The 15,473-nt window shown below is 43.3% G+C and overlaps 1 protein-coding gene across 1 annotated transcript; it reads right to left on the bottom strand.

The window, feature by feature from the left end:
- Positions 1-7,218: 7,218 nt before the first annotated feature.
- Positions 7,219-9,303, bottom strand: abt1 (activator of basal transcription 1). The gene is made up of 4 exons (XM_035738077.2): positions 9,138-9,303; positions 8,551-8,866; positions 8,275-8,450; positions 7,219-8,071 (listed from the first exon to the last, which is right to left on the bottom strand). Exons 2-4 carry the CDS (start codon positions 8,828-8,830, stop codon positions 7,691-7,693), a joined length of 837 nt encoding a protein of 278 aa, XP_035593970.1. The 5' UTR covers positions 8,831-8,866; positions 9,138-9,303; the 3' UTR covers positions 7,219-7,690.
- Between the last annotated feature and the right edge of the window lie 6,170 nt (positions 9,304-15,473).

The following is a 15,473-nucleotide window of genomic DNA, read 5'->3' as shown; positions in this document are numbered from 1 at the left end:
TAAGCAATTATGTGGCCGTAAAGGCTAGGAGAGAGCCAATGTCCAAAGTGATTGGGTGTACTGAGACAGACGGAAGTGAAACTCTGGCTGACTTCAGTAGGAAGCACAGAAGAGGAACCCAAAGAGGCCTTAGGAGGCAAAATGGGTTCAGGTTTAGGGAGCCAGGGAATCATAGACATTCTTACTGGCACACTTGTATTACCTCAGTGCCCCCCAGACCTGAGCAAAGAGGGCCTGAAAGGAATGGTCCAGACACAAAGTTAGAGCTAAGATATAGGGAGAACCTCTCAGGCTTAGGCCATAGACTGGCCGACTTGACCCTGGCCGCAGAAAGAGCTGTAGGAGCTCTGACCCAGAATGACCCCCAGGGGAACGATGGACCTCAAAGTCGCAGGGACAAAAAGAGAACCAGGAAGGGGCAAGGTAGACAATAGGAGAATAACCTTTCTTTCTCCAGGGCGCCATGGAAGACACCCAGTCCGGGGAAGAAGATTGGGAAGAAGAAGAAGTTAATAGGCCAATAGGGCACAGAGTAATAACCAGATGGCAAGAATTAGAACGTAAGGGTATGACTGAGTCCCAGACACTAGGGATTATCCTGTAGGGTGGATAGCACCAGTAGTAATAATTCCTCACCCTGCCGCTCTTAAAACATGTGGCACATGTGATAGAAGTACTGAAGGGGTACTCAGCTGGCTTACGAGACCTATTCAACAGGTTGGAGAAGAAGGACAACAGAGACGGGTTCAAAGATGTACAGGCTGTGAATCAGGAATCAGAGGAAAGTACACCTCCCAGTGGGGCAATAAGGATGGTGTTAGAGTGGCGCTTTGCAAGAGATGCTTATGTTTTAAGAGTTGTGATAGAAAAAGGCAGGAGTGGTATAGCGAGGACGAACATGAGGTTTGGCCTATGGAGAGAGAATATGCTGATATATTTGAAAATGGTAGAATAGCTTCTAGATGTAGACATACACATGGTGTATATTTGAGAATGATGGTCAGAGCTGATGATAAGGGCACCATGCCAGGACAGCGTAAATGGGCAACAGTATGGGGAATAACGGCTAGGTCAGACGGACTAGTGCTAGGGATAACCAGAGTTGGAAATCAGAGTCCGGTTAAAGGCACTAAGAGAAAAGAGACAGGGGTAGATCCTGGAGAGGGTGTAGTAAAACGCCAAATGGATCTACCTCCTGGTCCTCTTCCCCTGTCTTACCCACCAAGGGTAGAGACAGAGATGACCTCGCCTACTGAAATACCGGATTGGGCAAAGCCACCAGAAGACGACTCAAGCCAACCAAGTACTGAACCTGACTGGTGTCAGGAAGAATCACCCTCTACCTCAAGTGACACCTCTGAATGGGAACAGCTGATAGACTCATTGCTGATAGAATGAGGGCACTGTCATGAACAGAGGCCCATATGCGCACTGTAAGAAAAGTGTTTCCTCATTGTTGCTAGAGTAATGGGCTCTGTCATAACCAGAGGCCCATATATGCACTGTAAGAAAAGTATTTCCTGTTGTAAGATATGTCATCACCCTCTCTGCTCTGAGGGAATGGGAGGAGCAGCAGATCGGGTGCAGAGAATCAAAAGGTATATAAAGAGACATTTGACATTACTTTGGCGCTGACTTCTTGAATTCTGAATTCATTTAGACAACCATTTGACTTCGGGTAATTGCCACCTGACTCAAATTACTTAAAGATTCTAACTTGTTGGATCTGAGAAGGGTCTCTCCGATATACCGTTTAACTATTGAACAGCTGTTCCTTCGCCTGTGGCCTTGGTGCTTGTGTACTGAAGCAAATTATACCCAGAGCCAGTCTTTGAAACTGCAACTCTCGGTTGAGCTCAGTACCTCGCCCTAGTTGTGTGGCAGACTCTTCGATATTCCAGTGGGGCAGGGAATCACCAGCGGGTTCTCTCATCCAGTCCAAACTTGAATCTCTCAATTTAGTAAAGCACCGACTCCAAGTCAACCTCTCAGCCAGTAGAGGGGAGTCGCTACTAACTAAATTCTAAAAGAACTCTGACCAATTGAAACTCTGCTCCTGATCTCGTGGGTCTCCTCGTCAGCTCTCAAAGGTAATTAAATAACTATTATAAGCATTTCATGTAGAGATAAGTGTTATCATTGTACCAGGCATTTAGAGCATTAAGGCAATTGCATGTTTTTGATTAACGCTGTGTGTGACCGAGTAAGAATTGTGTATTTTGAAGTGTGTTTGATTGTAAAAGACAAAAAACAGAGTGTTTTCAAAAATAAACGGTAGTCTTATTTTGTCTCGAGTAAACGGTTCTCTCAAAGACAGTTAACGGCACGGGAGATAACAACTCTGACACTCCCCGCTACCGGGACACTGGAAACGGAGATCAGTACTCTATGACAGAATGAGTTACTATTAAAAGACAAAGAGGAAGGTGTGTCCAGTAGTGATTCATTTAATTGTCTTATCGATCTATCTAAGTTTTATTTTCCAAGCGATACATAGTCGACGGGCAGAGTAGTGAGACTAAGTTGACTAAAGGTCCTCACACTTTAAACTAGATACATCACAGAGGGGAAACACTCAACCACAGGGAAATCATATAGAGACTGGTAGGACTAGTGCTTAATAATAACTCAAGGACCAATTAGTGGTGAAACAAAGAGTCTAGAGGATAAAGGTGGGGTTCACACATCCCAGCTAGAGCTAGACCGTTGAGAGTGACAAGGCAAAAGACCTCTCTACGCGGACAACGCTTCGATATAGAAAGAGAGGCAGGGCTACGCGAGCGGTCCTGGTTATACCGAGATAACCTGAAGTACCTATAGTGCCCTGTCCAATCCAGGGAACGGGACGCTAACCACCTCTAGCACCCCGCTGCCGGCCAAGGGGCGGGGCTGAAGGTTTCGTATCGCGACAAACTCATGCAAGCAGTAACATCAGATTTAAATAAATAAAATATTTTAAAAATACACTTTATGGAACAGGGCAGACTGTGAGGGGCACACAGAAACTCGTTTTTCAACCACTCCACAAATTTCTTGTTAACAAACTATAGTTTTGGCATGTTGGTTAGGACATCTACTTTGTGCATGACACAAGTAAAATTTTCCAACAATTGTTTACAGACAGATTATTTCACTTATATTTCACTATATCACAATTCCAGTGGGTCAGAAGTTTACATTCACTAAGTTGACTGTGCCTTTAAACAGCTTGGAAAATTCCAGAAAATGATGTCATGGCTTTCGAAGCTTCTGATAGGCTAATTGACATAATTTGAGTCAATTGAAGGTGTGCCTGTGGATGTATTTCAAGGCCTACCTTCAAACTCAGTGCCTCTTTGCTTGACATCATGGGAAAATCAAAAGAAATCAGCCAAGACCTCAGAGAAGAAATTGTTGACCTCCACAAGTCTGGTTCATCCTTGGGAGTAATTTCCAAATGCCTGAAGGTGCCATGTTCATCTGTACAAACAATAGTACCCAACTATAATCACCATGGGACCACGCAGCCGTCATACCACTCAGGAAGGAGATGTGTTCTGTCTCCGAGAGATGAACGTACTTTGATGTGAAAAGTGCAAATCAATCCCAGAATAACAGCAAAGGACCTTGTGAAGATGCTGGAGGAACAGGTAAAAAAGTATCTATATCCACAGTAAAACGAGTCCTATATCGACATAACCTGAAAGGCCGCTCAGCAAGAAAGAAGCAAGAAAAAAGCCACTGCTCCAAAACCGCCATTAAAAAAAAGCCAGACTATGGTTTGCAACTGCACATGTACTTTTTGGAGAAATGTCCTCTGGCCAGTATTTATGCTGCAGTAGTTTGTGTCGGGGGGGCTAGGGTCAGTTTGTTGTATCTGGAGTACTTCTCCTGTCCTATCCGGTGTCCTGTGTGAATTAAAGTATGCTCTCTTTAATTTTCTCTTTTTCTTTCTCTCTCTCTCGGAGGACCTGAGCCCTCCGACCATGCCTCAGGACTACCTGACATGATGACTCCTTGCTGTCACCAGTCCACCTGGCCATACTGCTGCTCCAGTTTCAACTGTTCTGCCTGTGATTATTATTATTTGACCATGCTGGTCATTTATGAACATTTGAACATCTTGGCCATGTTCTGTTATAATCTCCACCCGGCACAGCCAGAAGAGGACTGGCCACCCCTCATAGCCTGGTTCCTCTCTAGGTTTCTTCCTAGGGTTTTGCCTTTCTAGGGAGTTTTTCCTAGCCACTGTGCTTCTACACCTGCATTGCTTGCTGTTTTGGGGTTTTAGGCTGGGTTTCTGTACAGCACTTTGAGATATCAGCTGATGTATGAAGGGCTATATAAATACATTTGATTTGATTTGGTCTGATGAAACAAAAACAGAACTGTTTGGCCATAATGACCATCGTTATGTTTGGAGGAAAAAGGGGGAAGCTTGCAAGCTGACGAACACCATCCCAACAGTGAAGCATGGGGTGGCAGCATCATGTTGTGGGGGTGCTTTGCTGCAGGAATAGATGGCATCATGAGGAAGAAAAATTGTGGCTATATTGAAGCAACATCTCAATACATCAGTTAGGAAGTTAAAGCTTGGTTGCAATTGGGTCTTCTAAATGGACAATGACCCCAAGCATACTTCCAAAGTTGTGTCAAAATGTCTTAAGGACAACAAAGTCAAGGTATTGGAGTGGCCATCACAAAGACCTGACCTCAATCCTATAGAGAAAATTGACCCAACTTACTGTGGGAAGCTTGTGGAAGGTTACCCGACACGTTTGACCGAAGTTAAACAATTTAAAGGCAAATAAAGTGGTGATCCTAACTGACAGGAAATTTTTACAAGGATTACATGTCAGGAATGGTGAAAAACTGAGTTTAAATGTATTTGGCTAAGGTGTATGTAAACTTCTGACTTCAACTGTATATACTGAACAAAAATATATAAATGCAATATGTAAAGTTTTAGTTTCATGAGCTGAAATAAAAGATCCCAGGAATGTTTATAATGAATTCATATAAATTGATTGATTTCCTTATGAACTGTATCTCAAATAAATAGTTGAAATTGTTGCATGTTGCGTTGATATTTTGTTCAGTTTACAGTCGTGGCCAAAAGTTTTAAGAATGACACAAATATACATTTTCAAAAAGTCTGCCTCAGTTTGTATGATGGCAATTTGCATATACTCCAGAATGTTATGAAGAGTGATCAGATGAATTACAATTAATTGCAAAGTCCCTCTTTGCCATGCAAAGGAACTGAATCCCCCAAAAACATTTCCACTGCATTTCAGCCCTGCCACAAAAGGACCAGCTGAGATGTCAGTGATTCTCTCGTTAACACAGGTGTGAGTGTGGACGAGGACAAGACTGGAGATCACTCTGTCATACTGATTGAGTTCGAAATAACAGACTGGAAGCTTCAAAAGGAGGGTGGTGCTTGGAATCATTGTTCTTCCTCTGTCAACCATGGTTACCTGCAAGGAAACACGTGCCGTCATTACTTTGCACAAAAAGGCTTCACAGGCAAGGATATTGCTGCCAGTAAGATTGCACCTAAATCAACAATTTATTGGATCATCAAGAACTTCAAGGAGAGCGGTTCAATTGTTGTGAAGAAGGCTTCAGGGCGCCCAAGAAAGTCCAGCAAGCGCCAGGACCATCTCCTAATGTCCATCTCCATTCCTGAGCCTGCTCAGGAATGGCAGCAGGCAGGTGTGATTGCATCAGCACGCACACTGAGGCGAAGACTTTTGGAGGATGGCCTGGTGTCAAGGGCAGCAAATAAGCCACTTCTCTCCAGGAAAAACATCAGGGACAGACTGATATTCTGCAAAAGGTACAAGGATTGGACTGCTGAGGACTGGGGTAAAGTTATTTTCTCTGATGAATCCCCTTTCCGATTGTTTGGGGCATCTAGAAAAAAGCTTGTCCGGAGAAGACAAGGTGAGCGCTACCATCAGTCCTGTGTCATGCCAACAGTAAAGCATCCTGAGACCATTCATGTGTGGGGTTGCTTCTCAGCCAAGGGAGTGGGCTCACTCACAATTTTGCCTTAGAACACAGCCATGAATAAAGAATGGTACCAACACATCCTCCGAGAGCAACTTCCTTCTCCCAACCATCCAGGAACAGTTTGGTGACGAACAATGCCTTTTCTAGCATGATGGAGCACCTTGCCATAAGGCAAAAGTGATAACTAAGTGGCTCAGGGAACAAAACATCAATATTTTGGGTCCATGGTCAGGAAACTCCCCAGACCTTAATCCTATTGAGAATTTGTGGTCAAGCCTCAAGAGTCAGGTAGACAAACAAAAACCCACAAATTCCGACAAAATCCAATCATTGATTATGCAAGAATGGGCTGCTACCAGTCAGGATGTGGCCCAGAAGTTAATTGACAGCATGCCAGGGCGGGTTGCAGGGGTCTTGAAAAAGAAGGGTCAACACTGAAAATATTGACTCTTTGCATCAACTTCATGTAATTGTCAATAAAAGCCTTTGACACGTATGAAATGCTTGTAATTATACTTCAGTATTCCACAGTAACATCTGACAAAAATATCTAGACACTGAGGCAGCACTTTGTGAAAATTAATATTTGTGTCATTCTCAAAACTTTTGGCCACGACTGCAGTTGAAACAAATCAGTAATGAGTGATTTTGATCCTGATTTGGTATTATTTCTGTCCTTGACCAAATGATCTGTTCTTGTTAATATTACCAGGAGTCTGAAAGTATTGAAATACATATTGTATACTGAACAAAACCATAAAATGCAACAATTCCAAAGATTTTACTGAGTTACAGTTCATATTAAGGAAATAAGTCAATTGAAAAATTCAATAGGCCCTAATCTATGAATTTCAGTTGACTGGGCAGGGGTGTAGCCATGGGGAGCCAGGCCCAGCCAAACAACATTCGAGTTAGCTTATGGTAGAGAAATTAACAATAAATGATCTGGCAACATCTGTGGTGGACATTCCTGCAGTCAGCATGCCAATTGCACGCTCCCTCAAAACTTGAGACATCTGTAGCATTGTGTTGTGTTGCAAAACAGTATATTTTAAAGTGGCCTTTTATTGTCCCCAGCATAAGGTGCACCTGTGTAATGATCATGCTGTTTATTCAGCTTCTTGATGTCACACCGGTCAGGTGGATGGATTATCTTTGTAGAAATGTTCACTGACAGGGATGTAAACAAATTTGTGCACAAAATTTGAGAAAAAAACTTTGTGTGTATGGCAAATCTCAGATGTTTTATTTCAGCTCATGAAACCAACACTTCACATGTTGCGTTTATATTTTTGTTCAGCATATATCATCAATGTATGGTTGGTGTTTATCTTAACAATAATTAAATGAAATAATTAGAGGTATTTCCATCTAATGTTTCCAAATAGCACATACAGTATAAGCAGGTGTTTTCCATGGCGCTGAACATTATTGTTACCGCATCATAGCTTATAGTTTACAATACATTAAACCAAAAAGAGGATCTGTCCAAGTCTCTCCTACATTTATAATCAAATTATACTGATGGAGAAAACCCTATTTTCCCCTCAAGTCTGTGTGTCTGGACAGAGCCCATCCTCTCAGTGTCGCTCACAACACCAGCAAGTGTCAGGTGCAAAAGTTTGCTCTAATTGTGATACTGAAAGAGACCAGTTCTGGGATACTGTGTTTGACCAGAACTGCCGGACTAGGTTCAGTCCCTGGCTTTGCTGCTGTTGAAGATCTTGGCCAGCAGAGAGACGTTGGACTGGGACTTCTGTTGTATGTCCCTGGCCTTGTCCTGGGCCTTCAGCAGGTTCTTCTTGGACATGGTCTGTTTACGCAGGCGACTCATCTGGATCTCATCCTCTGTACATCGCTGGGTGAAGTTCCAAGTCTTCTCCTCTATCTTCTCGCCCTTCCTCTCCCTCTTCTTCCTCAGTTTGTCCATGTTCTGGCTCTTCTCCACATTGGCCAGGTAGAAGTTGGTCTCTCGTTTGGCCTGAGAGATCTCAGTTCTGAGGCGCTGCTGGAGCACAGTCATCTCATAGGCCAGTCGCTCACTCAGGTGACACCACTGGAACCTGTGGAGGTACTGAACAATAACATTGACAATTAAAATTCAGAATAATTATTTAGACCATAAAAATTTAAACAAAATCAAATGTTGGTATTAAGGTTTCTATTAATAAGGAATGTGAGGCATGTGGGTTATGACAGTGCTTTAAACTTCCAAAGTTAAATGTAGTCACACTAAAAATGTCCACACAGAGATCATTGAAGAGACAATTGAGATACCTTGATGTTCCAGAGGTCACTGACAAAGCGGCTCCTTTTCCGGGCGCCCATCGGTGTGTTGTGGAGGCTAGCTGCCACTCTCTTGGCCACTCTCTTGTCCCTGAACTCCACCCAGCCCTCAGTGAAACTGCATGCCTTGGTGCCAGCTTTCTTTTTCTTCCTCTTCACAGACCGGTCTGAGGACAACAGGTATCATTGTAATGATTGAGACAAAACACAGAAATCCTGTCAGTGTGGCAGGGTTGATTTTAACATGCAGAGTGAGTGCAGTCTTACCTTCAGGCTGTAGGAATATCCTTCCAATCTCCCCATACAGACTCAGCATGCTGCGCATATTCTTGGGTCTCAGTCTTGGTGGTATATGACCTAAATACACTATTCCTGGCAGACACATCTTGCCTACTGGCACCTTTTTCTCTTTGGGATCACCTTCAGCCTCTACTTTAAGTTCCTCATCATTTAGTTCTTCATCGTCAATCTCAATCTTGGGCATTTCTCCAGATTCTTCATCATCATCAGCCATATCCTCATTCACTTTATTCTCCTCGATGTTCATCCTCTCCACCTCACGTATCCAGACAGATCAGATGGCCTAGATTTATGTTGACAAATGGATTCAGGACAATTGTATTATCACGTGGTCCGTTTACAGAGATATGTAGCAACAAAAAAAAAAACATAGCAGCTAGCTAGCCGTTAGCCTGACACTTGGTGATCCCAACATAGAGGCTAACTAGCCGTATGATAGGCACTACTCGCTGACACTGGGTAACGTTCGCTAGCTAAGTGGCTATCATGTGGGTGAATCCCGCTTTGCACAAGCGTCTCTTACATTTACGTCAAAGTTGTTGATTTCAACTTACCGTGCAGCTTCGCGTCGACGTTCCAATACGAAAATCAATACATTAATAAGTAAATAACAATACGCTTTTCAAAGTAGAAGCTACCGAGGAACACAACGCAAATTAATGTGGATTACACGTGCGCAGGAAGTGTGATGACGTATGGCAGAAAGAAAATCAATACTTCCGGTGCATTACACTTTTAGAACAAAAGGTGGCAACATTACACTGAGAATGAATTTAGAACGCACAGGTAGGTAGGTGTAAGGTGTAAAATGTTGGATAGTAAAATGTTGGGTCTCACTTCATGCACCCGCTGTGATGATGACGCTCAAAGTGATGACAGTACTGCCCTACAATGCAAAAAGGCACTAACTGCTCATAGCGTGGAACTGAGAAAAAATGGCTTTTATTTGCCTTGGTTTCACAGTAACTTTAAGCAGTTACTGCTAACCTTGACCCCCATTTTCTCCAAAACACAGTACAATAGAAGCAGGATACTTGTCCACATAATTAAGCATGTATTTAATGAAGCAAAAATGACATTAACTCATTTTCGATTGAAATGAGCAGTTATTGCCTTTTTGCTTGGTAGGGCAGAGTGATATACATCTTGATCTTGAACAACGTGATACTTGTTACAACAACGTCTACTATAGCCATGTAAAACTTTACACATTTTTTTATCCTATCACCTTTTTAGGCAACTTGATCTGGGACTTCACTCGCTATAACATGCAAGGTTGATGTCTTCTTCACTGGGGCCAGTCTCAAAGCCAGAGAGAAAGAGTGCACTGTCTGCAGAACTTGCAGTCTACAGTCTACCTTGCAGATGGAAGCCTCAAGAGAAGACTACATTTGAGACATGACGTAAAGAAATGTTCACATGGAGACATGTCTCATAGCCCAGACCACCCTCTCCCATCCTCTCTGGTGTTCTTTCTTGCAGGGCTGCACTGGTGCTTTAATATGCATGGCCATGTGCCTGTTGCATGTGTGTCCCTGCATTATTAAACAGGATGACTTGGGCTTACTAAGTGCTGCTCTGCAACCCTGTCAGTGGTCTGTCTATCTTTAAATATAACCATGAACACTAGATCTGCATTCTCCAGGGAGGAAGGAGAGATGGCATGTTTCATATTGAATGCTGTTACATAAAGATGGAAGCGTTGAATTAGATTCTCTGTTTTCTCCCCTTCTTTAATGAGTTTCTCACCCTTTGTTAAGTGTAAATGTAAATGTTCCTTAGTGCTTGCCTCTGGGAACAACAACATCAGTCAAGTAGATTGTGGGATTGCTACTTAGGCCTATATATTGTCACATAACGTTTGCTGTTGTTCTGCTGGTAAGTGTATCAACATCTGTGTAAACCGGTGAGCTACTGCATTTGCGGTATCCTAACCAAATGTCGTTGTTATTTCCTAAACTGTATCTTCAATGAAAAATTACTATTCTGTACATTCTGTATATGTATATTCATAAACATGTATGAATACCTGCATATGAACTGCAGCCCTGCTAGGCTATGTGCTGGGGGTCCAAGTCAATATCAGATTACTGACACCTGGGCTTAGGCTGTTATCCATTGATTGAAGTCATTCCACATTACCATGCCAGAAAACAGATTATTCATTTGGATAATTTATCTAAATAGTCCAGGCCTATGTGAAAATTATGTTAACTTTTTCATAAAAGCATGAAACTTGGTACACTTGTACAGTTTGGGGCCCTGAATATTTTCAGATCTGGAGGCATTGGAAAAACACTTCCTGATGGGCGGGGCATCTATTTTCCATTCTGCCATAGCCCAAAAATATATTTAGCATTATATCTACTGAAGCAAACATCAAATCACAGAAAAGGTGATGTCTACCCCTATGTTGTGATGGACAAAGATTACAATGATACCAGGCACGACATTTAAAAAAACAATGGCGGCAGTGGCGATCATTTGACTATTACACCATAACCTGACTATGTATTTTCCGTCATATCTGCTGAACCAAGCATGATAACACAGAAAATGTGATGTTTACACCTATGTCTTGATGGTCAATGATTACAATGATTGCAAAATCAAATCTTTTTTATTCTACTTTACTGAAAATGTATGCATGGAGTCAGCCACTAAGGGAGGAGCAAGCAGGATTCTGCACGGGACAAGGATGGATGTCTGGTCCCCCCCACACACTTTAACTTCTAATTTCATAGACTTCAAGAACACTTTGGTAGTATGCATTGTGTCACTGGAATATTCTGAGATTCTATGGTATACTTATTTAGATTGTTACAATCATGGACATTTTTCAACTACTTCGAGGATAGTTCCAACAAATTAGTACCTTTTGCATCTCTTTGACACTTGAAGTAGAAATTGTAAACCAATATTACATTTAAAAGTCTGTTATATTAAATAAAGTGCCCTTTAATATAGGTCACATGAATAATTCAATAAATCCAATTTTTATTTGAATAAAGACTTGCTAAAAAGCCCAAATTCTGCATTTTGACATGTCCCTCTGCAACTTCTGTGACTTCTAGGAAGATTTCACCATCATTGTAAAGCCCTTGTCATTTCTGAATATTATTATTTATTTCATGTGATTACATGAATCATCAAGGAACCCACCAGGTACAACCCTAACTCTGTAAGCAAGGGCACCCTCATAGACGTCATCCTGACCAACTGGCCCTCCAAATACACCTCCGCTGTCTTCAACCAGGATCTCAGCGACCACTGCCTCATTGGCTGTATCCGCTACGGTGCCGCAGTCAAACGACCACCCCTCATCACTGTCAAACGCTCCCTAAAACACTTCTGTGAGCAGGCCTTTCTAATCGACCTGGCCCGGGTATCCTGGAAGGACATTGACCTCATCCCGTCAGTTGAGGATGCCTGGTCATTCTTTAAGAGTAACTTCCTCACCATTTTAGATAAGCATGCTCCGTTCAAAAAATGCAGAACTAAGAACAGATACAGCCCTTGGTTCACTCCAGACCTGACTTCCCTCGACCAGAACAAAAACATCCTGTGGCGGACTGCAATAGCATCGAACAGTCCCCGCGATATGCAACTGTTCAGGGAAGTCAGGAACCAATACACGCAGTCAGTCAGGAAAGCTAAGGCCAGCTTCTTCAGGCAGAAGTTTGCATCCTGTAGCTCCAACTCCAAAAAGTTCTGGGACACTGTGAAATCCATGGAGAACAAGAGCACCTCCTCCCAGCTGCCCACTGCACTGAGGCTAGGGAACACGGTCACCACCGACAAATCCATGATTATCGAAAACTTCAACAAGCATTTCTCAACGGCTGGCCATGCCTTCCGCCTGGCTACTCCTACCTCGGCCAACAGCTCCGGCCCCCCCGCAGCTCCTCGCCCAAGCCTCTCCAGGTTCTCCTTTACCCAAATCCAGATAGCAGATGTTCTGAAAGAGCTGCAAAACCTGGACCCGTATAAATCAGCTGGGCTTGACAATCTTGACCCTCTATTTCTGAAACTATCCGCCGTCATTGTCGCAACCCCTATTACCAGCCTGTTCAACCTCTCTTTCATATCGTCTGAGATCCCCAAGAATTGGAAAGCTGCCGCAGTCATCGCCCTCTTCAAAGGGGGAGACACCCTGGACCCAAACTGTTACAGACCTATATCCATCCTGCCCTGCCTATCTAAGGTCTTCGAAAGCCAAGTCAACAAACAGGCCACTGACCATCTCGAATCCCACCGTACCTTCTCCGCTATGCAATCTGGTTTCCGAGCCGGTCACGGGTGCACCTCAGCCACACTCAAGGTACTAAACGACATCATAACCGCCATCGATAAAAGACAGTACTGTGCAGCCGTCTTCATCGACCTTGCCAAGGCTTTCGACTCTGTCAATCACCATATTCTTATCGGCAGACTCAGTAGCCTCAGTTTTTCGGGTGACTGCCTTGCCTGGTTCACCAATTACTTTGCAGACAGAGTTCAGTGTGCCAAATCGGAGGGCATGTTGTCCGGTCCTCTGGCAGTCTCTATGGGGGTGCCACAGGGTTCAATTCTCGGGCCGACTCTTTTCTCTGTATATATCAATGATGTTGCTCTTGCTGCGGGCGATTCCCTGATCCACCTCTACGCAGACGACACCATTGTATACACTTTCGGCCCGTCATTGGACACTGTGCTATCTAACCTCCAATCGAGCTTCAATGCCATACAACACTCCTTCCATGGCCTCCAACTGCTCTTAAACGCTATTAAAACCAAATGCATGCTTTTCAACCGATCGCTGCCTGCACCCGCATGCCCGACTAGCATCACCACACTGGATGGTTCCGACCTTGAATATGTGGACACCTATAAGTACCTAGGTGTCTGGCTAGACTGCAAACTCTCCTTCCAGACCCATATCAAACATCTCCAATCGAAAATCAAATCAAGAATCGGCTTTCTATTCCGCAACAAAGCCTCCTTCACTCACGCTGCCAAGCTTACCCTAGTAAAACTGACTATCCTACCGCTCCTCGACTTCGGCGACGTCATCTACAAAATTGCTTCCAACACTCTACTCAGCAAACTGGATGCAGTTTATCACAGTGCCATCTGTTTTGTCACTAAAGCACCTTATACTACCCACCACTGCGACTTGTATGCTCTAGTCGGCTGGCCCTCGCTACATATTCGTCGCCAGACCCACTGGCTCAGGTCATCTACAAGGCCAAAAAGCTCCGCCTTATCTCAGCTCACTGGTCACGATGGTAACACCCATCCGTAGCACACGCTCCAGCAGGTGTATCTCATTGATCATCCCTAAAGCCAACACCTCATTCGGCCGCCTTTCGTTCCAGTACTCTGCTGCCTGTGACTGGAACGAATTGCAAAAATCGCTGAAGTTGGAGACTTTTATCTCCCTCACCAACTTCAAACATCAGCTAGCTGAGCAGCTAACCGATCGCTGCAGCTGTACATAATCTATTGGTAAATAGCACACCCATTTTCACCTACCTCATCCCCACAGTTTTTATTTATTTACTTTTCTGCTCTTTTGCACACCAATATCTCTACCTGTACATGATCATCTGATCATTTATCACTCCAGTGTTAATCTGCAATATTGTAATTATTCGCCTACCTCCTCATGCCTTTTGCACACATTGTATATAGACTCCCCTTTTTTCTCTGTGTTATTGACTTGTTAATTGTTTACTCCATGTGTAACTCTGTGTTGTCTGTTCACACTGCTATGCTTTATCTTGGCCAGGTCGCAGTTGCAAATGAGAACCTGTTCTCAACTAGCCTACCTGGTTAAATAAAGGTGAAATAGGGTTTGTTTGTTCCTCATTTTAAGGTCAAGCCTGTCACATGAACTGAACTTTTAATATTACTATGGTAAAACGGTGAAACTATTCCTTTTTAAATATTTTATTTCAAAAGAAACATTGAACATCTAATAGTGAAATCATAGTAAAATCAGGTGAGCTGGTTCTACTCTTTTTGGACATTTTCTGGTGTTTTGTGGTGGGAAACTGAGCAGGTGGAGCTTAACATGTCAACCCTGTTACCCAGAGATAGACAGGCTAGAATAACACATCAACCCTGTTACCCAGAGATAGACAGGCTAGAAAAACACATCAACCCTGTTACCCAGAGATAGACAGGCTAGAATAACACATCAACCCTGTTACCCAGAGATAGACAGGCTAGAATAACACATCAACCCTGTTACCTATAGATAGACAGGCTAGAATAACACATCAACCCTGTTACCCAGAGATAGACAGGCTAGAATAACACATCAACCCTGTTACCCAGAGATAGACAGGCTAGAATAACACATCAACCCTGTTACCCAGAGATAGACAGGCTAGAATAACACATCAACCCTGTTACCCAGAGATAGACAGGCTAGAATAACACATCAACCCTGTTACCCAGAGATAGACAGGCTAGAATAACACATCAACCCTGTTACCCAGAGATAGACAGGCTAGAATAACACATCAACCATGTTACCCAGAGATAGACAGGCTAGAATAACACATCAACCCTGTTACCCAGAGATAGACAGGCTAGAATAACACATCAACCCTGTTACCCAGAGATAGACAGGCTAGAATAACACATCAACCCTGTTACCCAGAGATAGACAGGCTAGAATAACACATCAACCCTGTTACCCAGAGATAGACAGGCTAGAATAACACATCAACCCTGTTACCCAGAGATAGACAGGCAAGAATAACATGTCAACCCTGTTACCCAGAGATAGACAGGCTAGAAAAACACATCAACCCTGTTACCCAGAGATAGACAGGCTAGAATAACACATCAACCCTGTTACCCAGAGATAGACAGGCTAGAATAACACATCAACCCTGTTA

The sequence above is a fragment of the Oncorhynchus keta genome, chromosome 27, assembly GCF_023373465.1.
Source record: "Oncorhynchus keta strain PuntledgeMale-10-30-2019 chromosome 27, Oket_V2, whole genome shotgun sequence".
Classification (NCBI taxonomy): domain Eukaryota; kingdom Metazoa; phylum Chordata; class Actinopteri; order Salmoniformes; family Salmonidae; genus Oncorhynchus; species Oncorhynchus keta.
Note: the sequence above shows the minus strand (reverse complement) of the source record. Positions and strands in the feature narration are given on the sequence as shown.

Bases quoted from the DNA above. Each gene is read 5' to 3' on its own strand.
- abt1 (XM_035738077.2), bottom strand. From the start codon at position 8,830: ATGAACATCGAGGAGAATAAAGTGAATGAGGATATGGCTGATGATGAT. The intron at 8,451-8,550 runs GTAAGACTGCAC...TGTTGTCCTCAG, and splicing joins GATATTCCTACAGCCTGAAG to ACCGGTCTGTGAAGAGGAAG. The intron at 8,072-8,274 runs GTATCTCAATTG...GTTATTGTTCAG, and splicing joins GTGACCTCTGGAACATCAAG to TACCTCCACAGGTTCCAGTG.